Here is a 25,853-nt window from a genome sequence, read left to right on the forward strand (position 1 = left end):
AGTGATAGCAGAACAGGTAGGGTGGTTGCCTTGCACACGGCCGACCCGGTTTGATTCTTCCATCCCTTTTGAAGAAACTGGTAAACTACGGAGAGTATCCCGCCCACAAGGTAGCGCCTGGCAAGCTAGTCGTGGTGTATTCGATATGCCAAAAACAGTAACAAGTCTCACAATGGAGATTTTACTGGTGCCCGCTCGAGCAAATCAATGAACAAAGGGATGGCAGTGGTATAGTGTTATTTTCTTCCTCAATTACTTTTCTAAGCTGAAACAATGCCATTTATACAAAGTTAAATGCTATTTCAAAAAAGAAGACTCTGACTATGTTTTAGGATACCTCTTATAATTTTATTACAAAACCATTCTTTTGGCATTAGTTGGTTACAGTGGTAGCAAGATACTGTGAGTGCGGCATAGCAGCTCTTAATGTAACAAAAGCATTCCCTGCTTGCTTAACCCAGAATCAAGCGACCTCCCATTCACAGACATTACCTTCACTCATTGCATAAGCCCTAATGCACAGACCATTTGGGGAGAAGGTGATGCTAAGGAATTAGAATTAATGTTTATAAGACTACAGTGATCCTTATGGACTTTCTGATTTTCTCCCTCCCTCACGGCCCCACTCCCCTGAACTACATTTCTTTGAAAAATTGAATTACTTAGAACTAGTCTGAACAGCAGCAGCACCCAAGGAACATAACTTAGTTCTTGTTAGAAAGCAATTACCTTTGTGATTCATGTTTAATACCACAAAGGGAGTGACCACTCTAGTTTTAAACTCTTGCTTCAGAGTCTTTTAAAAAAATAAAAGCATCCATCAAATTCTTCTGGATGGCATTATTGCTGTACATTTGCTGGAGGTTCGTTTTCTGTGCTGTGTTTGCTTTGAAGGGATCTTCCAATATATCTCCAATATTCCTTTCTTATAGTATCCTTTTCTTTTGCTAGAATTTCACATAACTAAAAGTAAAAACAAAAACAGAAACAAAACTCATTGAAGAAAATGTGTCAATGAAATGGGTAAATCCTTTATGTCCAATACACTTTAACTGAGATTAATGTTCAAATGAAATATGCTACTATAGTCAGATACTGTGTTTACTAGTGATGCAGGGGTTGCCCTTAACAGATGCAAGAGCCGTACATTGGCTTCTGGTAACCCTTGAAGGCAATTACTGTTTTGCTTTTTAATCTTTTGGGCCACATCTAGCTGTGCTCAGGGATCACTGCTGGTGGTGCTCAGGGGATTATGGTCCCGAGTGCGCTGAATGCAAGGCAAGTGTCTTATCTGTCTTTTCTGGTGAGCCTTAAAACAATGAAGCTTAAAAAGACAGAGTGGGCTACAGAACATTCATAAATCATTGCTAACTCTGTCACACTGTTTGCAGGAAAGGCTCTGCAGAATGATGGCCATGGCACACACTCTGCTTGTTCTCTGGATGGTACACCATTCAGTTCCTGGGGACAGCCAACCTGCTCTCAGCTCAGGGGATCGTGGGTGCCAGGATAAACCCTGGGGTTCCTGTACACAAAGATTGGGCACTTCTTAGTCACCTCCGCAGCCTGATGTTACACCTTTTCCAGGAAAGAAGGATCAGCAGAAATTCACTCTACCACTCCTTCCCTGCCTGCTTTTCACCTTTTAAGGGTCAGCAAAGAATCTAAGACCTGTCAGTGTGTTTTAGGGGAGTGCAGAGAAAACAACATTCAAGCAAACAGATCATGTCAAGATTCTCCAGGCCCTCCATTCTGCTAAATCCACCTCCTGTTTTTCTTTACTTTTTCCCTTGGGCCACCTGGAGATGCTCAGGGACCATGGGATGCCGGGGATTGAACCCAGGTCATCCAGGTGTATGTAAATGCCCTCCCCACTGCACTATTGCTCCAGCTCCACCTCCTGTTTTTCAAGCAGCAGAAGTTTCAAGCCTCTCCATCAATTTGTGTAAATACTCTCTGAAACAATGATGATGGTTACGCAGATGTGAGGACTGCCCCTTCCTTCCTAGACTCAGGACTGCAATACAGTCTTTCCCTTCCAGCAAAGCTGTTCAGAGGCACCTGGCCTTGTGGGCAGTAAGCAGTGGGCTCCCATTTCACTGTGCTGGAAGGAGGCATGAATTAATGGACCTGAGCAGACCTAATTCTGAAATAGCAAAAAGAAAAGCACCAAGTCCCACCAGGGCTTACCTCTAGGGCTTTATTAAGAATGTCCTCCTTGTTGTCACATTGGTTTTCTAGCATGTCTTCATAGATATCCACAAGAAAGGCAATTAAGTAGGGGGAACTGTGACTTGGTTGTAAATCAAGTAACTGATTTAATAAATTGGGATATTTGGAAAGACCAAGATCCTGCAAAATCCTAAAAAAAAAAAAACAACTAATCTGAGAATGAAAATCAAGAAAAAGTAACCTCTACAATATAAGCATGAAAAGAGAGTTGCTCTGAAAGCGGATGGAATGAAAATCTCAATTACATAAGCATTTTATCACATATACTTAAAAGTATACTAAAATAAGTAAAAGGATAACAAAGCCTAAAAGTGACCATTGCATAGTTCAAACTGCATAGTATGTAAAGTTATAGCAAAAAGTTAACCTCTTTTTAAAATTAAAGAGAAGAAAAACAGGAGATGTCTTAAAATGGTTCCTTATCCCTTTAAGCAGGCCAGCTCTGACACATTTCCAAATGTCTTTACTTCTTTGGGCCGTAGCCAGCAGTGCTCAGGGCTTATTTCAGGTACAACTCAGGAGACCATGAGGGGCTTTAGGGTGAGCGCCCTCCCCGTTACTATGGCTCGGGCCCACCTCTCTCAGTGTGACTGGGCTCTGTCCTGTGCTGTGGAGCTTCTGACATCACACACATAGGAGTCAGTTTCTATCAGTGCCCACGTGGGGAGAGTGAGCAGTGACGCGTCTTGAGGGTTAAGAACACGATACAGATACATCACTGTTCACCCAGACTGTCTGCGCTTAAGGAGAGAGGGCACTGTAACTGGGTGCTAACAGGAACACTTCTGATTTTTCAAATTAAAAATTTTAAAGTATTTTTATTTTAGACAGATTTATAGGCTGTTAGTACTAGTTTTCAAAGTCCCAACTGTGTCCCTCCACCAGTGTCCTCAGGTCTCTATCCTGCCCCCCCACACTTTAGGAAACCCATTTCTTTTTTTTTCTTTTTTTTTGTTTTTTTGAGTCACTCCCAGAGATGCTCAGGGTTACTCCTGGCTCTGCATTCAGGAATTACTCCTGGCGGTGCTTGGGGGACCATATGGGATGCCGGGGATCGAACCAAGGTCCACCACATGCAAGGCAAACGCCCTCCCCACTGCACTATTGCTCAGCCCCAGTAAACCCATTTCTTAATGATGATTTCAGACATGTTTACAATAGTGCTGGCTCTTCTGACCTTAAATCCAAATCCAGCAAAAAAGGGAAACACTTTAATATCTATCTTTTTGAAATCCAACTACGGAACATACTCCATAATGCATATAACCAGGCCGATTTTTTAACAGAAAACAAACAAAAAACTTTACCCTTTCAAATAGTTCCATGCACTTTCATTATGTGGTACTAGTTTGATCATTTCCAGAGTGTACCTGTGAGACAAAGACCACACGTGTGTGTAATTTTAAGAGAGCAGTGCAGTTAATCAGAAACAAATATAGGAAGACTGTGATACAACTTGGACATATGCTTTTTATTTCTCTACTAGAGGGCTTTGGCATTTTTCTAAGTTATAACTGAAACAGGGAATCGTTTTGGTCTGCATTTGTAGAATCTTAATGGTTCTTCTCTCCCACTGTAGTTTTGAAATAATCTTAAAGGCATACTTCATCGTAAAACAAGCAATTTGGGCCGGAGTGCTAGTATAGCAGGGAGGGAATCTGCCTTGCACATGATAACTGGACCCAATCCCCCACATCCTATATGGTTCCCCGAGCACTGCCAGGAATAATTTCTGAATGCAGAGCCAGGAGTAACCCCTGAGCATCACTAGGTGTGACCCAAAAGGGGAAAAAAAAAAAAGCAATTTGTGCAGATTTCCTTCAATTTAGACATTCCCTTTGAAGGTAACATCAATAACAACAATAAAGGAACTCTTTTTTTGTTGTTGCTATTTTGGGGCCACATCTGGGATACTGAGAAATCCCTCCTGTTGGTGCTCAGGGGCCATATGGGATGCGGTCGAAACCGGGATCGGCTGTGTGCAAGGCAAATAAATGCCCTCCAGCCCCTACAATAAGGAAAGACTCTTTTGGTAAAATAATCTTACAGAAAAGTAAAACCTAAGATCTACTTATACCTGACAAATCCCAAGTCACTGAAGAAGAGTTATACAATCTTAGGAACTATTAAAAAACATGAAAATATAGAGAATTTTAAAAAATAACACAAATATAAAGTTCTTATATAAAATTACTAGCAAACTATGACATTATTCCCAATCAAAATGGACACTCCCCACTTACCCTCCTACAGCTACATCATTACATTCACATCCAATTACAAAAATTTCCAAAGTACTTAGCAGAACTGTTTCATGACTTATTTGCTCAAATGAACAAAAAAACTGAATAAAGCTAGGTGATCTTGTTTTCACTGCAGTGATGTTACCTTGGCAATTATGTTACCAGTGAAAGATAACAGTGACTCCCTTCTCCTCAGACAGCAGTTATATACTCATTCCGTATTATGTGACTGTTTCGTATTATAATATATATACTTTATATTGTAAATATATTTATATGTAAAATTATATTGTCAGTATATTGTGGTTTCTTAAGATACTTTCATTTAAAAAAAATCTGTCTTGTTATTTGGGTCATACTCAGCTGTGCTCAGAACTTACTCCTGGCTCTGTGCTCAGGGAATCCTCCGTGGTGCCGGGGCTCACATCTGTCAGCTGTGAAAGGAAAGTGCCCTACCTGATGTGCTAGTTCTATGGTTCTCAATCTACTTTATCTACTTTTATGCAAACTAATATTTTCAAGTATTTGTAAAACCACATTCCTGCAAGCTTTAATATGGTATTTTCTTTCATACCTCCCCCTACACCCTTCGCTTGGGAATGATAGCTGGAGGTACTCAGGGGACCACGTGTGATGGAGATCACAACACAGTGAGCACATATGAGGGAAGCACCGTACCCTCTGAATGATTTTTCCAGCTCCAAGCATGATCAATTTTGATGATCTTTGAGATCAGACTGCCTAGCTTCAAATCCTAAGGTTATGATAATAAGAAAAACATGGCCAAGATGGATTCAGTGAAAAAGGGAATGTAATTTGATTGGGAAAGACACTATGCAAAAATATTTGTACCTCACTCTAGCAGAACCTGGCAAGCTACCCGTGGCGTATTTGATATGCCAAAAACAGTACAATAATGGGCCTCATTACGTAACTTGACCCTCAAAGAGCCCCCAATATAGGAGCATTGGGAAGGACAAGAAAGGAGAAGCTGTGATCCTCTTCATGTTCCTGGAGCAAGCAGACACCACTGGGCTACACTAGCACGCAACAGGGAGGAATGGAGACGTTATTGGAGCCCCCTTGAGCAAATTGATGAGCAACGGGACAACAAGTGATATAAGTGAAGTGATATCTCACTCTAAAGAATGGGATATGGATGGGGTTGGAATGATAGCACAGCAGGTAGGGCGTTTGCTTGCACGCAGCCAACCCGGGTTTGATTCCCAGCATCCCATATGGTCCCCTGAGCACTGCCAGGAGTAATTCCTGAGTGCATGAGCCAGGAGTAACCCCTCTGCATCACCGGGTGTAACCCAAAAAGAAAAAAAAAAGAATGAGATATGGAATGAAGAAGAGTAAGATATTTTTATGTTTTAGGGGCTGAAGAGATAATTACATCAAGGAGGGTACTTGCCTTGCATGTAATCACCCAGGTTTGATCCCTGGCATAATATATGGCTCTCAGAGACCTGCTAGGAGTGATCCCCGAATGCAGAGCCAGGAGTAAGCCCTGAGCACTGCCAGACGTGGTTTCAAAAACTGGGAAAAGCAACAACAAAAACCCAAACCAAACAAAAAAAAAACCTGTTTCACATTATATAATTAAGTGTATTCTCCCCTGCCCATCATTGCATTCTTTTAAAATAAATGAAAAAGTTTACAGATAATAATCTATACATCTGTAATCTTAGAATTTAAAAAGAATCATAAAACTTTAAGTATTATTATTACTTGTTTGCTTTTGGATCTCACCCGGTTGTGCTCAGGGGAATTCCTGGCTCTGCACCCAGGAATCACTCCTGGCACCAGATGGGATGCTGAGAATAGAACCCAGGTTAGGTACATCCAAGGCAAGTGCCTCATGCACTGTACTATCTCTCCAGCTCCTTAAGTATTATTTTTACCTGCTTTTTCTTTTATCTGTCTTAAAGGATAATAACACTTTAAGCAAAAAAAACCCTGTTTTAGATCTTTGCTGATTGTATCTATGTGATAGTATAAAGCCAGTGATTGTCAGGGAAGGATGAGAGAATGCATTTTTTAAATTCTTGCATGTTCAATACTCCTGCTCCTGGGACCAGATAGTAAAAACAAACATGAATCACAACCTAGTTAGTAGAACAGGCGTAACAAAAACTTATGATTAAGGAGTTGCTAGAAATTTTAAGTCATTTATGATTACTTTTTAATAGGCATATTTCATTTAGAGTTTAGCAGTGTAGATGAGAATCAACTATAAAAAATCTGGCTAATTTGTTTTTAAATCACAGCTACTCAGGGGCTACTCCTGGCTCTGTGCTCTGTGCTCACTCGTCTTGCTCATGGGATCATGTGATACTGCCAAGTAAATCCTCGGTTCCTGCATGCAAAGCATGCACTCCCTGAATTTCGGGGCCACCTATGATGGTGATGAAGACTGTCTCCTGACATGTCTGGGAACAGTGGTGCCGAGTGTTACACCAGGGGCCCCTGCCCTTGTGTGGGGCTGAGGCCGAGGGCCAACTTAGGTTCTCAACTGACTTTACAGATGGTTTTTCATCTGCTTTTACAGGAAAACATCTCTATCTTTAATTTTGTGCATTTCTAATTAAGCTTTTTTTGGGGGGCGGGGTCATACCCAGGGGTTACTACTGGCTCTACACTCAGGAGTTACTCCTGGCGGTGCTTGGGGGACCATATGGGATACTGGGGACTGAACCCTGGTCGGCCGTTTTCAAGGCAACTGCTCTACCCATTGTACTCTCATTCTAGCCCCTCTAAGGTTTTGTTTGAAAAAGAAAAAGTCCTTTGGATTTCTACAAATTGAAGTATCATTTGTCTATTTAGAAGAAAAAAAAACAAACCTCATACTCTGGAAGAGAAACTATAGCAAATTTCAGAGTAATGTTCTGGGTTTTGTAACATATTTTCTCTTTCTTTTAAAAAATTGAACCACTGTGAGATACACAGTTACAAAATTGCTCATGACTGGTTTCAGTCATACAATGTTCCAACACCCATCCCTTTATCAGCGGACATTTCCCACCACCAATGTGCTCAGTTTCCCTCCAGCCCCCTCCTTTCCTGATCCCAAAGATCGCCTCTATGGTAGATACTTTTTTTTCTCTCTTCCTATTTCTTCTTCTTATTTTCCTTTTAGGCACTGTGGTTTGCAATACTGTTTGTAGTATATTTTTAATAAAAATGTTCTAATACACCAAGATTTTAAAAATAAGTAGTAATGTTCTTCACTTAAACTTGGTGGAAATTTTTTGAGACATGTTAATCATATTACTTTTTCCTGTATCTGAAACGTCTGCATTCCCATCATCATAGGAGGAACTGTTGATTAGGATTACTTTGACAGCTGACTTGCTAACGGGACTGGCATGTGGCTTAGTGCTGACATGTGAGGTCCTGAGTCTGATTTCCAGCACTGTTCCACTTGAAGGAACGGTTATCAGAATATCGGATTCTTTTAGAAAATGCTATTAGTGGGGCCGGAGCGATAGCACAGGGGGTAGGGTGTTTGCCGACCAGGGCTCGATCCCCGGCATCCCATATGGTCCTCCAAGCACTGCCAGGAGCAATTCCTGAGTGCAGAGCCAGGAGTAACCCCAGAGCATCGCTGGGTGTGACCCAAAAAGCAAAAAAAAAAAAAAAAAAAAAATGCTATTAATACCAACTAGTTGTTTGCATTCTTCGTACTTTTGTATTTTTCACATTAAATTTGAACTCTGGCTGTTTAGAAACTAGTTGTTGCAGTACACTGGTAAGTTTTCATGATCTAGCAATCAATAAGTAACTTTGGGGCTGGAGCAATAGCACAGCGGGTACGGCATTTGCCTTGCATGCAGCTAACCTGGGTTCGATTCCCAGCATCCCATATGGTCCCCTGAGCACCACCAGGAGCAATTCCTGAGTGCAGAGCCAGGAGTAACCCCTGAGCATTGCCGGGTGTGACCTAAAAACCAAAAACCAAAAAAAAAAAAAAAGAGAGAGAGAGAGAGAGAGACGGGTGTTGGGACATTGTATGACTGAAACCCAATCATGAACAACTTTGTAACTGCATCTCATGGTGATTCAGTTAAAAATTTAAATAAATAAAAAAAAATAACCTTTACTTATTTTGGGGGGATTGGGAGGGGGCTTTGGGTCACACTGAGAATGCTCACCATCTATTTATAAGTGTGCTCAGGGGTTTCTCCTGGAGTTGTTCAGGGGATTGACTGGGGCTGGCAGTATGCAAGGCAAATGTCTTACTCACTGTACTCTCTTTTGCTCTCTCTCGATACTCAGTTTAAAAATAAATGTATTATTCCTAGTATTCCTAGTAAAATTATACTAAATAGGAATATGTATGCAATATTGAAATAAACATTGCAATAAAATGCAATACTTGAATTATTTATTGGGTCAAATCAAGGTAGAACTATTTGAAAATTCTTACAAAAGGTAAAAATTTCCACAAAAAGGGTAGGAAAACTATTAAACATTTGAAAGATAATACTTTATTGGGGAGAACTTCTCTTTAAATCTAGTAACAAATACAAACTTTGAAAGATTAGGCAAGTAAAAAGTATGCTGGATAACAAATCTGAACTTTCTACTTCAGCCCCTGTACTTAGATTTGAATAAGAATACTAAAATTAGGATTGGGGGGATGGTTCAAAGGACTGGAGAACAAGCTGGGTTTAATCCCCAACTAAAATCATTTCAGCCCATCCATTATTTGCCTGTGAGAACTGGCCTTGCCTCCTGGCTCCCGCCTTCCCTTTGGACAGTGCTGGGATTCAGACCCAGCGCCTCACACCCTGAGTGTTAAGCCACGTCCCTGACCCATAAAGCTGGCTACAAAAGACCTTCCGACATAATGGAAATGCTCTTTATCTGTGCTGGGACTGATACCCTGGAAGGTGACAGTGTGGCTGATATAACTCAGAGCACTGTGTGCCTGTCTAGCTAGGAGAACGGACAGGAAAGGGAAGGTGTGCTGGACAGGTGTGTGCATGGCTCAGTGTCCTGCAGTTGTCCCTTTTCTGTAGCAGATGACTGCAGGACACTGACATGCAAACTTTCAAAACACTTAGATCCTGGAGGCTGGAGGCTGGCAGGAGGGATACTGGGGAGACTGGTGGTGGGAAATGTGCACTGGTGGAGGGATGGGTGATGGAACCTTGTATGGCTGAAACCTGAACAGCTGAAACTGTGTATCTCAAAGCGGTTCCATTAAAAAAAAAAAAAAGTTAAAAAAACAAGAACACATATCAACAGAAACTTAGATAAAAGAGCTAAGAAAAGAGCTAGTATCCTGATCCAAGCAGGGCAAAGGCTAGCACTGTAGCACTGTTGTCCTGTTGTTCATTGATTTGCTGGAGCAAGCACCAGTAATGTCTCCATTGTGAGACTTGTTGCTATTTTTGCCATATCAAATACGCCACGGGTATTGCCAGGCGCTCTGCCATGCAGGCGGAATACTTTCGGTAGCTTGCTGGGCTCTCTGAGAGGGACGAAGGAATCAAACCTGGGTCAGCCGCATGCAAGGCAAATTAGCTCTTCCCAAGAGCAGTTAAAACAACTTCTTTTTTTGGTTTCTTTGGGTGAGATCCAGTGATGCTCTGGGTTCTCAGGCTCTGCGCTGAGGGACCCTTCTGGTGGTGGCTGGTGGACCGCTTGGGATGCTGGTGATGAAACCCAGTCAGCTGTGCCCTTACTGCTGGACTATCAGTCTGACACCAAATAACTTTTGTTTGCTTGTTGGGGCCACACCAAGCTTGTTGGGTGTGGCCCCAACAAGCAAACAAGCGATGATGATACTCAGGGATTACTTCTGACTCTAGCTCAGGGGTTATTCCTGGCGGTGCTGAGGGACTATACGGGATGCCGAGGATTGAACCTGGGTTGGCTACATGCAAGGAACATGCCCTCCCAGCTGTTCTTTCTCTCTGGCTCCTAAAACAACTTTTATTTTTTAATTAAAAAAAATTTTAAATTTGTAAGTTAGTTCACAATATGTGATTACATTTAATATTCAAACACCCATCCCACTACCATTACACCTACCCACCACCAAATTTGGGATGTTTCCATCCCAAGCCCCAATCCTTGTCCCAAAACACAACCGAAATAATATATTTCATATTATCTGCTAAAACAACTTTTATTATTACAATTATTAATGAGAAAAAATTAAGAATTAGAAAAATCATGACTATGGGGCAGGAATGTGGCCCAGGTGGCAGATGACAGGGCCAGGACTGGACTCCAGAGAAAGCAGAGCACCACACCCAAAGCACTGGATCTGCCAGATTACAGATCACAATACCCACGGCCATGAACGCTTATGGACAGAATACCAGAAACTTATGAGAGTTCAGGAAAGTTTTTCCTCCTGGTGCTGAAGATCTAACCTGGGTGTTAGGTGAGAGACAGTTGTACTGCTGTACTGCTGACACACCCTGACCCCAGAAATTTCTGACCCTCTAAGAGCTCTTTGTGTGCTACAGTAGTGACTGCCAACGGAAGTGACTGTATATTAGTCACTTTATATTAGTCACCAGGAGATATTAGGCAGTTTGAAACTAGAGTTACCCAAATAACATGAACTAGAACTTATCCTCAATTCCTAATAGCAACAATTTTAAATGAATTAAAACCTCACCAAAGGAAAAAAAAAATCCACATTTTACGGTGATGGTTTTCATCTAAGTATTCTGTCCAATTAGTTCCATAAAGGGCAGTTCTGTTGTTTAATGTATTCTTAATGACTGAGACAACAGTTGATACACAAGTATTTTGTTTTGGGATTTTCTTTCTGGCTTCTCAAATGGTGCACAAGGGCCACTGCAATGATGCTCAGCTAGCAGCCCAGAACTCAGGGACAGAGGTGGTGCTGGTCCAGCCTTGAGGGCTGCTCTGGCAGTGCCCGGGTACCATATGCAACTCTGAAGATAGAACACGGGTGGGCCACGTGCACAGCAAACACCTCCCTGCTGGACTACCTCTCTGGCCTCTCAAACAGCTTTTAAGATGCAAATACCCGGTGGTGCTGGATCACAGCCAGCACTCCCTCCCTCCAAATGGTTGGATCCAAATGAGGAAGTGAAGGTTATCACTCACTGTACTTCTCTCTCCAATACAGCACGGTCACCATAGCCGGTGGTGTTAGAAATCACAAAATATCTTTGGTTCCAGACTGAGTTATTTCTCACATCCTCTTTGAGAAGTTGCTCTACATATTGTAGCTCATTGTCCCAAAGTTTAAATTCCTGGAAGAAAACACAAAATAGAGCATACAATTAGAATGCTCCACTGTTTATAAAGCAATAAAAAAGAAAAATCTGCAAAAGTTAAGAGGATTAAAAACATCACATGTGGGGCCGGAGCGATAGCACAGCGGGTAGAGCGTTTGCCTTGCACGCGGCCGACCCGGGTTCGATCCCCGGCATCCCATATGGTCCCTCAAGCACTGCCAGGAGTAATTCCTGAGTGCAAAGCCAGGAGTAACCCCTGAGCATTGCTGGGTGTGACCCAAAAAGCAAAAAATAAATAAATAAATAAATAATAAAAAAAAAACATCACATGTATGTAAGAAGGTTGCAATTTCAGGCAAATGAAGAGAGAAAAAGCACAGGCAATAGTAATCATCTGAAAAACATGGAATTCAACAATTTTCTGTCCTAAAAGCAATTCAACACACAAGAAGACATGTTTATATTATTTTATCTAAGATCTACTCTAAAAAACAAAATATAACTTTTGCATTGTGTGTGGTATTTGGGAAAAAATTCAGCAGGAAGAAAATGACTACATACAGAATATACATTTGATGTGACTTGAGAGTAAAGCATTAAATATACAAATGGTAAGAACAGTCCTGTTCTTGGTTTTTTTTTTTTTTTTTCTTTTTGGGTCACACCTGGCGATGCACAGGGGTCACTCCCGGCTCTGCACTCAGAAATTACCCCTGGCGGTGCTCAGGGGATCAGGGGACCATATGAAATGCTGGGAATCGAACCCGGGTCGGCCGCGTGGCAGGCAAACGCCCTACCCGCTGTGCTATTACTCCAGTCCCAAGAACAGTCCTGTTCTTACAGTCTGACACTAAGTATACAAACGGTAAGAACAGTCTTGTTCAAACTGTCTGACTGCTCAGTGACTACCTGGTGCAAGGCCTAAACACCCATGCACACGCTAGATACGTATTCTAACCTGAGCTGTCTTCCTTGCCCAAAAAGCAGCTTTAATTAAAAACAAAAAATTTTTAAACATTTAATTTTCTTTTTCTTTTTGGGTCACAGCCGGCGATGCACAGGGATCACTCCTAGCTCATGCACTCAGGAATTACCCCTGGCGGTGCTCAGGGGACCAGATGAGATGCTGGGAACTGAACCTGAGTTGGCCGTGTGCAAGGCAAACGCCCTACCTGCTGTGCTTCTGCTCCAGTCCCCAACCATTTAATTTTAAGAGGAGAAACAAAAAAGATAATTTCAGAGAATGATCAAACTTACAAATTAGAAAAGCTGTGGAATGCTTTGAAAAACCCAACGAAGTTATACTGTTTATTTGATAAAAGTGAAAAAGTAGAATTTTATCAAATATGAAAATACTAAAGACTTTTAGAAAAATGTATCCCTTTCATCAAATTTGAATATTCCCATTTTTAAGTAAAAATATTTTTGCTGAAATGTTCTTGGTATAATGAATAGTGCAAAGAGCAGGAATCACTAAAAAATTTCACGAAAACAATGCTAGGATTGTTCATTTGAATATATAAAATGCCTAGAGTGGGAGTGATAACTATTTTCTTCTAGTCAGGATTTAGGGCAAAATTTTAACAAGCAGGCACAAAGAAAATACTTCATAGTTACTGCAAAATTCCAAAATTTGTACATGCAAAAAATCTTAATAGATAATATAGCCCTATTAACAAAAATAACAGTTACATTTAAAATGTATGACGACATTTTGGTTTTTATTTTATTTTTTTAACTTTTTTCTTTCTTTTTTGTTTTTGGGCCATGTCTGGCTGTGTTCAGAGATCACTCCTGACTGCTGGGGGCCATACGCAGAGCACTGAACAAAACCAGGTAGCTACATGTGGCAACGGTTTTACCTGCTGGACTCTCTGGCCCCAGAACTACTTTTTTCTATTCTATTCAATCTGTTTGCAAATATCAAATAGGATACAAAATCAAGTTAGAAAGTATTGAAAGTATTATTTTTCTTTAATGTGAATTACTGATCTCTACATATTTCAGATTATAGAGATTAACCAATATGGAGACATCAGTCAGGATAACTTTCTCAATGATGTTTTGGGGTGTGTGGGGACAATGGCTGGGCCACACCTGGCAGCACTCAAGTTCACTCTGGGCATGCTCAGGGCTGTACGTGGTGCAGAGACTGAGCTGGGGCTAGCCCATGCAGGGCAAATGTCTTAACCCCTGCATTTCTTTCCAGCCCCACAACCCTTTGCTTTTAGACCACACTTGGCGGGCTCAGGGAACACAGGGTGACAGAGAAGGAGGCTGAGTTGACCAGGTGCAAGGCAAGAGCTTTAAATCACCACAAATTTATAATACTTACATTAAATACTTACAATTTAATACATTTTTTTTTATTAATTTAGTTTAAAAGGGCTTTAGGGACACATGGACGTGCAGGATGGACGCACAATGTCTCTCCCTGATTTAATGGCACTTCCTCTCTGTCTCTCCCCTTTCACACTTCCTAAATGAAGCCATTAACTCCACTAAACAGGAAAATTCATTAAAAACACTGGAAAACATAATGAGAAGGGCAATACCTGAATAACCCACTGTCGATGTTGCCAGGCATGGTAATTCTTTGCATCCTGGTTTAGAATATCAGCAATAAATTCAAGCTCCTGGGATGGATCTTTTAGCCATTCCACTAACACACGCCTATGATGCCTAAAGGAAGAAGGGAGATGGATTTTGTGTTAATACACTCAGGAACTAAATACAGTCATGTGTTTTATTAAGTGACGTGGATAGGCACTCAAGTACTAACACCTCAGTGCTGGAGCATGAAGACGCCTGCCTTGCATGTAGCAAACCTGGGATCCACCCCCAGCATCCTATCTGGCCCCCTGAGCCCGCCAGGAGTGATCCCTGAGCACCGCAGGGTGTACTGCTGCTCCACTCCCCACTATACCCCCCAAACACTTCCGCTCTAGGCTGTCCTGGAGAAAAAAGTAACATCAAGAGAAAACATTTCTAAACCCTAATAATCAAGAAACATAAAAAAGTAATTTTTATATAAAACTGAAATCAGATACTTTAGAGCATAGAAAAGTTGTCTTAGGGCTGGTGAGAGCACTTGCCTTCAATGCAGCTGACCTGGGTTTGATCCCCAGCATCACATATGGTCCCTGGAGCACTGTCAGAAATAGTTCCTGGTGCAGAGCCAGGAGTAACCCCTGAGCATGGCTGGGTGTGGCTCAAAAACAAAACCAACAAGAAAAAACTATAGCCCAGGGGTCAGAGAGACAAGGCAGTTGGTAAGGGGCCTTGCATGGGGCCCATAAGGGTTTGATCCCCAGCACCACATCTGATGTGCCAAACTGGCGCAAACCCACGCATACTAGCCCCCAAAAACAAACGAGAAAAGCATATCCCAAATATAAAGTCTAAGGGGCTGGAGCAATGGTACAGCGGGTAGGTTGTTTGCCTTGCACGTGGCCAACCCCGGTTCAATGGTTCAATTCCCAGCATCCCATATGGTCCCCTGAGCACTGCCAGGAGTGATTCCTGAGTGTAGAGCCAGGAGTCAGCCCTGAGCATTGTCGGGTGTAACCCAAAAACCACCCCCCAAAAAACCAAATAAAGTCTAAAAGCACAATAATCTGACATCCACAAAATTTTATTGAACACTCCAGAAACATTCCCAGACAGCACACTGTGCTACTATTTTGCCATGAAGGAACATGCCTCTAATCACAATGAGGCTGCCAGTTCCCCTGGAGTTCAGAGTGTCACCATGTAAGTAGCTGCTTCTCCCCAGTCAGTAGGCAAAACTAAACTCATTTAAAAGTTTCAAATTTGTCAAAAACAACAACAACAACAATAACAACAACAAAAAACACAAGATTTTCTGAACTAGAAAAATACTTCTGAAATGTTTTCTATTGGGTTCTATTTCAGCTTGTTTTCCTAAAATATTTAGAAGAATATATTATTGTGGGCTTAGAAATGCAGATCAATGGTAGAGCTCATGCTTCACAAGTAAAAACCTTTAGTATGATCGATCCCCAGCAACACCACAAAAAGCTTATTAGTCAAAATGTTCTAAAATTCGCTATGTGATAGTTGCATGTTTTATAAACATACTAAAACCAGGGAATTATACAATTTAAATGGCAGAATGGCATAGTATATGGTTGGGGTCTCAGCAGCTAGCCTGAGACTTTGACCAAATCCCCTGACCTTGAAACAAGAGCCAACCCTGTTTACAAAGACCCAGGGCCTTGCTCCAGCACTCCTCACACATAGGCACTCTGGTTGAGGGTGAGGGGCGTGACTGTGACCACCTGCCCTTACTGATAACTGGTCCAAAGCAGGATATGCAAATCATTAGCTGATATCTGTACAAGCCTGACGGGATAAATGTACCCTACGTACCTTGCATAAGAATCCCACCCTGAAAAGATGTATAAATACCTCTGTGTAAGGGCTAACAAATGGAGACTGCCTGACTACCAGACTCCCCTGCTCTGCAGCATTCTTTCTCAGTTTCTTTCTCAACGATGGTGGTGGAAAGAATCCCGAAGTGACCAGAGGGCCAGGACAGAGGCTTCTCCCCTTCCCACTTACTCTCCCATAGAGAGTAAGTCCGGCGACTTCGGGGGATCATACTGCAGTGTGCCGGGGTAGACTGGCCAGGACCCCAACAGCATATAAATAAAGTATTTATATATATTTATATATATTTATATAAAGTATTTAAATAAAGCTGATTTTTCAAAAATCCTTTAGAATTGATACTAAAAGTGGAGCCAGAATGATAATACAGTAGATAAGGGGCTTGCTTGGCACCTAGCCAACCTGGATTCAAATCGTGGCACCCCATTATGTTTCCTGAGCCAGCAGGGATCCCTGAGCAGAGACAAAGTCAACCCAGAGCACTGTTGGGTGTGGCCCTAACCCCAACCAAATGGATAATGAAAGTCAGCAGGAGCGACAGGAAAAGGGAAAAGCTTAAACACTTAAGAAATAATTTTATCTATATAGGTAGAAAAAAAATCTGAGTTCCTTTTTTAGACTATTAAGGCAAAATACTATGCCAAAAGAATAACATTCCTAAGTGATTTTAGAAATCTCTCCAAGTAGTGAACTGGAATTATTTTTCCAGGTTCCTGGTAAATTTTATAATTGATGTAAAACTTAAGAATTGAATCTTCGGTATGTCAAATGGACTGCTCAGAACAAAATACTAAATTATGTTTTGTAATAAGAATTGATCTTTAAGGTTAAGTTTTCAAGGTGAAGATTTAAAATAAAGAAGCCGGGGCTGGAGTGATAGCATAGCGGGTAGGGCGTTTGCCTTGCACGTGGCTGACCCGGGTTCAAATCCCAGCATCCCATATGGTCCCCTGAGCACCGCCAGGAGTAATTCCTGAGTGCAGAACCAGGAGTAACCCCTATGCATCGCCAGGTGTAAAAACAAAAAAAAAAAAAAAAAAAAAAAGAAGCCAATTAATCACGATACAGAAATTTACAATATTTGCGCCATTCGCTTCTAACAACAACTAGCAAATCAGGCAATCCATAACATACCACATTCTGGGGCAGCTTTGGTATTATTTCTTGTAACAAGGTAATTATTTTAAATGGCAAAAATTAGGTATCATTTCTGCAGGGCATGTGATATATGGATCCTTAAGGCATTTTTTTTTCATGTAAGTATCTTTAATCAGCCAGAGTAAATTCTTCACTTCTGGAGTGATGGCACAGTGGGTAGGGCATTTGCTCTGCACATGGCTGGCCTGGGTTTGATTCCTGGCATCCTATATGGTCCCCTGAGCCTTCCAACAGTGATCCCTGACAGCCAGTCAGGAGTCAATCTGAACACCGCTGGGGATGGCCCACCTTTCTATAAAGAATAGGAACTCTTTGATGAGAACCCAAAACTCCCCAGTCAACTGCTTTTCTCACAAAGATAACTTTTATAATGTAATTTTTAAGGACCACACAATCAAATTATAAAAAGAGCCCAATGTGGTAGAGTAGTCAAGTTTTTTAAACTAAAATTCTATAAACAGGGCTGGCAGGGCATTTGCCTTGCACATGGCTGACCAGGTTCAAACCTGAGCATCCCATCTGGTCCCCTGAGCACTGCCAGGATTCCCGATTACACTAACTCCTGAGTGCAAAGCCAGGAGCAGGCCACTACCAGGTGTGGCTCCCCAATAAACTAAAAACATAAAATAAAAATAGAAATCTGTCACAGCTACCAATTCCAAGTTTGTCAAATCATGCTCTTTGGGGCTGGAGAGAGCTCAGGAGGCCTCGCTGAGAGCTTGAGGGTTACTCCCCTCCCTAAGCCCCTCAAATTATGTCCCCAAGGCTAAAGTTCAACTATGCATTGACAGGTCTATTGTGGTTGAATTCTTTGAAAATTATTTACAGTAGTCTTACTTTCCATAAAGATAATATATGGTCATGCGAATAATCACTAAGCAGGGTCAGATCTGCCCTGTTCATGCTCTATGCTTGCCACATTTAGAGGGTTCCTTCTCCTGAAGCTAATCCGTTCATTTGATCCCTTCCAACTCTCAACCTTCACTATCACCCATCTTCTTCAGAATCTCAATCTCTACTAATACTCCTTCCTCACTAAAGGTCTTTACAACTTTGGGAAAACAAACAATCCAACCCCTCATAGCCCCAGCTAGCTAACTACTATGGCTTTCTGCTAGAATAACCAAGCTTTATCTCCCATTTTATTTTTCTTTTCTTTTTAAATTAAATTTTTTCCCCCTGAAATTTAAATTTAAATTTAAATAAATAAAATAAATAAATAAATAAAATAAATAAAAATAAAAATTTATTTTTAAATAAATAAAAAATAAATTTAAATACTTTTATTTTTTTTAATTTTTAGTTTTTTGCTTTTTGGGTCATACCTGGCGATGCACAGGGATTACTCCTGGCTCTGTACTCAGGATTTACTCCTAGTGGTATTCGGGGAACCATATGCGATGCTGAGAATGGAACCCGGGTCTGCCGCGTGCAAGGCAAATGCCCTATCTGCTGTGCTGTCACTCCAGCCCTTTTAATTTTTTTTTTTTTTTAACCAATCACCATGAGGTATTGTTACAGACTTACAAACTTTCGTGCTTACATTTCAGTCATACAATGATTGAGTACCCATCCCTCTACCAGTGCCCATTCTCCACCACCAATGTTCCCAGTATTCCTCCCACCACCCCCGTTTATCTCCCATTTTCAACCCACTGCCACGTGGTGTTGCTTCTTTCCTTACTTCCCTTCTGCTCACTATGTCACCCCCTCAGAAGGACGACTCATTTCAAGATCAATTATAACAATCCCAACTTAACATGCCCCAAAGTCATCACTTAGCCCTTACTTCCCTGACTTCTGGCATAGCTGAAACTGTCATCCACACGTCCAGTCTTAAAACTCTCGTGCCTCTCAGATACTAGTTTCCTTCCTTAGTTACCCTCAAACTCTTGTACCTGATGCTCACCAGTGTTCTAGTTCAACTTTTTCTTTTTTTGAATTTGAATTTTTTTTTTTCTAGCTCAACTTTCACACCTAATTCTCCCTAAGCATCCTCAACTACAAGAAAGATCTCAACTCCAGGTAAGCCTTTTCAAGCACTTACTGGACAGCTTTAACAGTTGTTCTAAGCATATCAAAGTCTCCACCCATTACTGAATTCATCCTCTTTCCTCCAAATATACTCATTTGTCTCCCCATTTTTAAAATCTCAACTTTTCAAGGATCACACCTGGTGGGTCCCAGGGGGGGCCATATGATGTGCCAGAGACTTACCGGGGTGGGGTATGGCCTCTCTGCCATTCTCTCCCAAGCTCCTCAATTAATGCTCCACTCACCTAGATCAAGTCAGAATCAGAGACACCCTTCTCTGTGACTTGCAGTAAGCTCATTTTCAAAATAATTGCTGTCTCTCAAATTTATCTCTGTGTTCCCCACTACACCTTTTCTAACCAGTCAATGCAAAATCATTACTCAGTCCATCTTCCAGCTGATTGCCAAGGTAAACCTGAGACTCAAAATCTAATGATGAAAAAAAAAAAAAAGGAAATCTAATGATGATACTTCCACAATTAAAATTTGTCAACAGCCCTTGATTATCACTAAGATCAAGTCCATGTCCTTTCAACATTCATAAGGCCCTTTGCGACCTAATCATAACTACCCAAATGTACTCTAATCACAGAGTTGCATATGATTCCCTGAATGTATCAGATTTTCATGATTCTCCCCAGAATACTTTCTTTGCTAAGTCTTTCAGAGTTCATCCTCAGTCTCAGCTACAGAGGCTGGGGCCGTGAAGACAGCTCCAGTGGTGCAGAACAGGCCTGCACGGCCAGGTCCTGAGGTGGTCCCCGCCTCACAAGGCTCCTCTCCCCCCTATAATAGCAAGAGGGCAATGTCGAGAACTGCTGTATTAGGAGCAGTCAGGAACATGGAAAGCAGAGGGCACTCTTGTTTTTAAAATTGTGACCACACTTGGCAGTGCTCTGGGATCACTTCCAGGACCATCCAGGGGACCATATGTGGTGCCAAGGATCCAACTGTGTTTCCTGCATGTACAATATGACTTGAGTGCATGCTGGCTAGCTCTGCACCCTCCCAGAGAGCTCTCCTCTTGCTTCTCCAGCTTCCCTACCCTGCCCCCTCCGTTCGCTCTACCATCATCCCTCCACTAGCCCCATCCCCTGCAAACACGGAGATGGAGCCACACGATTCAAGCTACTCCTTTCTTACTTGTTCCTTGTTGTCCTATTTCGTAAACTCTCTATTTGTTCTCATTGTGTTTTGGCCTCCCTCTGCACCCATCCCATTCCTCAAAATAATCCCCATAATTCTGTCTATGCTTAGGGGATCTAGGACAAACACCCACTGCAGAGATAGTACAGCAGGCAGGGTGTTTGATTCCCAGCACCCCAGAGACTCCCCTGAGCACCACCAGGAGTAGTTCCTGAGTACAGAGCCAGGAGTAACCCCTAAAGATTGCCAGGTGTGGCCCCAAAATAAACCACCACCACCACCACCACCTCCAACAACTGTCATCCCATTGTTCATCAATTTACTCGACCGGGCACCAGTAACGTCTCTATTCCTCCCAGCCCTGAGATTTTAGCAGCCTCTCCTTACTATTTTTCCCAACGATTGGAGGCTCTTTCAGGGTCAGGGGAATGAGACCTATTGTTACTGTTTTTGGCATATAGAATATGCCACGGGTAGTTTGCTGGGCTCTGCCCGTGCAGGCAGGATATTCTCGGTAGCTTGCCGGGCTCTCTGAGAGGTATATACTACTCTCTATGATTTGTTGCCTACTGTCTGAACGCCATCAAATATGGTGTGGTAATTGGAAAATGGGTAGGAAGTGTCTCATAATGTGTGTCCAGAAAGCAGCCTGGAGCATGGCGGTAGTTGGGAAGTGGAGGTCGGCTGCCGAGGCTGGGTCCCTTGGGGTGGGGAGGGACCTCACCCACCCCCATCTGGGGTGTTCCGAGTGAAAACAGCTTGGCACAGAGTCAACAACAACAAAACTAAATATATAAACCCTGTGAAAATGTCTACCATAATACTTTTTATATTACTTTCCATCATTTGTTTTTCCTTTTAAACTGTGTCTGATTCATCTTTGTATCTCCAGCATCAATAAAATATTTTGGAACAAACAAAATATCAGAAAATAATTTATAACACAAATACAAAACATTTTCCAGGTTTTTCTTAATTAAAAAAAAATTGTTTTCAGGCCAGAGTGATAGTGCAGCAGATAAGGTGCTTGCCTTGCATGTAGCCAACCTGATTTTGATCCCCAGCACCCCATATGGTCTTTCGAGCCTGCCAGGATTGACCCAAAAACAAACAAAATTTTCTGACTAGCAGTATAGAATGTTTACTCTGGAATTTTAAATTAATAATAGCGGCTAAGAGTAAGTGAATCAGGGACCATTTTGAGCATGGAACATAAAATGATGCCATCCAACTCTCCTAACAGCCCTGTTACAGTGAACAGCCGGCACAGTGCATAGAATTAAGAGTACAAAAATGAACAAATCCTTATAATACCATCAGCTACTGAAAACTACTATCATTAGCACAGAAATGCAATTTCTTCGTATTTTCATCTTACCAAACTTGATAGTTTTTGGGTTGCTCCTCAATTATTGCAGTAATGTAATTCATTTCCTCATGTAGATCCTTTTGGAGCGACTTTAGAAGAACTCTCCGAAAATGCCTGCAACAACCAGCAAGCACCCAAAGGCATGTCAATCCACAGAAATGAAATACATCAACATTACCATTGAGGGAATATCAGTTGCCTATATAACCAATAATCTAGCAATATACATATACAAACTCCACAATTATCTGGGAAGAATCAAGCATTTTGAAGTAAAAATGATAAATGGCAACAAACACTGAGACGAGAATCAACTAAGCATTACTTTTACTTTATACATTCTGGTTCTAGTATTCTATAACTCAATAATTAGAGACATTTCTTTCCCTGTATGTTCCAGCTTGTGTACATCCATATAATCAATTCCACTACACACTACCTCCTAAACGGTACTTGTAATTGAAGCATGTTTCTCTTTGACTTCTTCACAGGTGGACTCAAATTACTCAAAGCTATTCCCTAACTTGATTAATCCAAGACTCCTTTCCCATCGACACCTGCTCGTTTTCTGGAATACACCAGCCATGCCAGGACTTATCAGAGATGGTGCTGGAGGCTGCTCTGGGAAACAAGCAGGGCGTGGGCTAAGCACACACACTGGCCCCTGAACTCTCGCTGGCCCCCCATTTCGAAGCTTCCAGCTCAGTATTTAATAAAAAACGAACAGCCTAGAAGCTGCTCTTTATATTATTATTTTTTTGGGGGGGAGGGGAGGTCACACCTGGTGATGCTCAGGGGTTAGTCCTGGCTCTGCACTCAGGAATTACTCTTGGTGGTGCTCAAGTGAATGCTGGAATCAAACCCGGGTTGGCCGTGTGCAAGGCAAATGCCCTACCCACTGTGCTATAGCTCCAGCCCCGAAGCTGCTCTTTAAATCATCCTCAGGCCCAGAGAGGCAATGCAGAAGGGAAAGTGCAGAAGCGGGTTCTGGCCCTGCCCTGCCAGGAGCAATTCCTGGCACAACAGAACCTGAGTCCTGAGGTCAACCCAAAATAAATAAAAATGTAAAAATTAAATACAAATTATCTTTTCAAGTAAAATGCTAAACAAAAGAAATAAGTTAAAGAAACCTAAACATCAGAGAACATATACATGGAAGCAGATTCCTTTGGTGGGTGGGGGATTGGGCCACACTCAGCGATACTGGTTCTGTGCTCGGAATCACTCCTGTGGGGCCTGGCTGATCTTATGTTGTATCAAGGACAGAATCTAGATTGGCCACAGGCTAGACATGCACCTTCCCTGTCACACTGTCCCTCTGGCCGCAAGCACACAGCACCCACCCCAAGCTGGGCCCCCAACACCACCTGGCCTCCCAAACACCCCTGTGAGGCCCTGGAGGCGCCCACTACTCCATCCTTTGGCCCGAGCATTACTGGCCCTGCAGCCACTGAGCACCGCTTGGGAGGTCAGTCCACCAAAAACTTTAAGTTTAAAGATGAAAATAAGCTCAGAAAATTAAAAAAAAATTAAGCTACTATGTGCTATGTATAGTCAGTAATTTTTCAAAAGTCTATATTAGAAATATGAACTAATAGAATACTACACCACTTCAGCTTCAAATGGTAGCTTTAAATACCTAAATTTCTCTTCACTCCCTATTAAAACCTCACTAAGATGAAAATAAGGGACTAAAATGGCACAAGGACCTCTGTCATCTGCAGGCCCACTGCAGAGCTTCTGCCTGCTCATTCAGCCTCACAGCCGCTGGCAACCTCCAGGCTGATATCTGGAGCCTTCCTGACACTGACAGTGGACTGCCCCCTCCCCCGAGTGCCAGCAACCTCCATGCCCACACTCACACTACAGACCGTCTGGCCACAGTTCCAGCTGGGCTGAACTGGAAAGATTCAGCCTCTGAGTACAGCACACAAGGCCATGAGACAACTACCAGCTCAACGAGTGGGGCACATAGCACAGAAGTCTCTGCCAGTACCAACCAGTCTGGAACACCTCAGATAATGACTACACAAATACCATGATGATGTTTAATGAGCTGAAAGAAATGACATATAGGTAGTCAGCAAAGCACAAAAAACTATGAGGGCAGAAATGAGGAAAAAAAGACAATCAGAAGTAACAGAAGAAGATGGTAGGGGAAATAAAAAACTCAGCAGATGTCCTCAGCAGTAGACCTAAAGATTAGTGAGCTCCAAGATGAGATGTAAGAAACCTCTATATAGCATTAGATGGGAAAAAGTCTGAAAAGAAATGAAATGTCTATCAGAGGTCTATGGGATGAGTTCAAGATGAACCATATAAAACTCACTGGTATTCCTAAGGAAGAAGTGAATTCAACAAAAAACCATTAAACAAACAAATCATAGATAATCATTTCCCAGAGCCTGCGCCCAGATTCAAGAGTCTTGAGGGCTCCAGGAAAAACAGACCTAAATAAAAACATACCAAGACATATTATAATCAGAAGGACAAAATCCAAAGAATGACACACACAATACAGAGAGCAGCAAGATCAAAGACAGACCTTGCAGAGAGGCTCCCATAAGATTCAGAGATCTATCATGTCAGACTTGATCTGTCAGAAAAGAATGGGCAGGGGCTGGAGCAATAGCACAGTGGGGAGGGCGTTTGCCTTGCACACGGCCAACCTGGGTTTGATTCCCAGTATCCCATATGGTCCCCTGAGCACCGCCAGGAGTAATTCCTGAGTGCAGAGCCAGGAGCAACCCCTGTGCATCGCCAGGTGTGACCCAAAAAGCAAAAAAAAAGAGAAGAGAATGGGCAGACGTAGTGAAAAGCACAATGCACACCTCACCAAGAATCCTCTATCCAGCTGGATTAGCATTCAGACTTGAAAGAAAGACACAAAGCTTTGTGGACAAAATCAGCTTAGGGAGTTCACAATCTTGAAACCAGTTTTGCAAGAAGCATTAAAGGAGTCTCTTGAAAAGACAAAACTCACAAACATACATAACTTACACAAAATGGTGGCAGTACATTCTTTCATCTCAAAATCTCAGTGTTACTGTCTGAACTCACCAATCAAGGGATAAAGAATGTTAGGATGGATCAGAAACTGATCCCAACTCTGCTGCCTACAAAAAACACACCTGAACATTTAGGGTAAACAAAGGCTCAAAGTCAAAGTCAAAGGCTTAAGCTTCCATTTGACCCAACAATACCACTCCTGGGAATATACCCCGGAGAAGCAAAAAAGTATAGTCAAAATGACATCTGCACCTGTATGTTTATCACAGCACAGTTTACATTAGCCGGAATCTGGAAAAAAACCGAATGCCCGAGAACAGATGACGGGGGCTAAAAAACTTTGGTGCATCTACACAATGGAATACTATGCAGCTGTTAGAAAGCATGAAGTCATGAAATTTGCATATAAGTGGATCAACATGGAAAGTATCATGTTGAGTGAAATGAGTCAGAAAGAAAGATACAGACACAGAAAGATTGCACTCATATGTGGAATATAAAGTAGCAGAGAGGTACGAGCTAGCAATGATGCAACCTCTGGCAGAAAGCCCTCTGGACTTAGTCACTAAAATACTAAAATACAGAAATCTAGAACCTCAGGGCCTCTACTGTGACCACACGACCTCATATCTCCTCATTTCTCAGCAATGGAAAACAAATTATCAAATGCTTCTTTTCCAGCAGGTCCGACTCTGGGGGGGGAAACTCCAAACAATAATAGTGAGTTTTTTTGTTTGTATGTAATCAAAGTAAAGAGAAAGTAAAGTGAAATTTACCAACTACACAGGTGGGGTGGGGGGCCAGGAGACGGGTTACTGTGGTTCTTGGTGGTGGAATATGAGCACTGGTGAAGGGATGGGTGTTCCAGCATTATGTAACTGAGACTTAAGCCTGAAAGCTTTGTAACTTTCAACATGGTGATTCAATAAAAAAAAAAAATTAATAAAAAAAAAAGTCAAAGGCTGGGGGCTGGAATGATAGCACAGTGGGTAGGGCGTTTGCCTTGCACTCGGC

At 42.0% G+C, this 25,853-nt stretch overlaps 1 protein-coding gene across 2 annotated transcripts in view; it reads right to left on the minus strand.

Annotated features, from left to right (window-relative positions):
* Nucleotides 1-308: 308 nt before the first annotated feature.
* Nucleotides 309-25,853, minus strand: part of FNTA (farnesyltransferase, CAAX box, alpha) — a 44,912-nt gene continuing 19,367 nt past the window's right edge. The window contains exons 4-9 of one of the 2 annotated variants that reach the window (XM_004606831.2): nucleotides 21,840-21,944; nucleotides 14,266-14,392; nucleotides 11,577-11,725; nucleotides 3,540-3,602; nucleotides 2,191-2,362; nucleotides 310-963 (exon numbers count right to left, since the gene is read on the minus strand). In XM_004606831.2, coding sequence (XP_004606888.2) covers nucleotides 841-963; nucleotides 2,191-2,362; nucleotides 3,540-3,602; nucleotides 11,577-11,725; nucleotides 14,266-14,392; nucleotides 21,840-21,944 — 739 coding nt within the window. In that variant the 3' untranslated portion in view covers nucleotides 310-840. Of the gene's footprint in view, nucleotides 964-2,190; nucleotides 2,363-3,539; nucleotides 3,603-11,576; nucleotides 11,726-14,265; nucleotides 14,393-21,839; nucleotides 21,945-25,853 lie in introns of both variants that reach the window. The other variant, XM_055123827.1, reaches the window with a different exon arrangement.

Source organism: Sorex araneus, chromosome 1 (genome assembly GCF_027595985.1).
Source record: "Sorex araneus isolate mSorAra2 chromosome 1, mSorAra2.pri, whole genome shotgun sequence".
Taxonomy (NCBI): domain Eukaryota; kingdom Metazoa; phylum Chordata; class Mammalia; order Eulipotyphla; family Soricidae; genus Sorex; species Sorex araneus.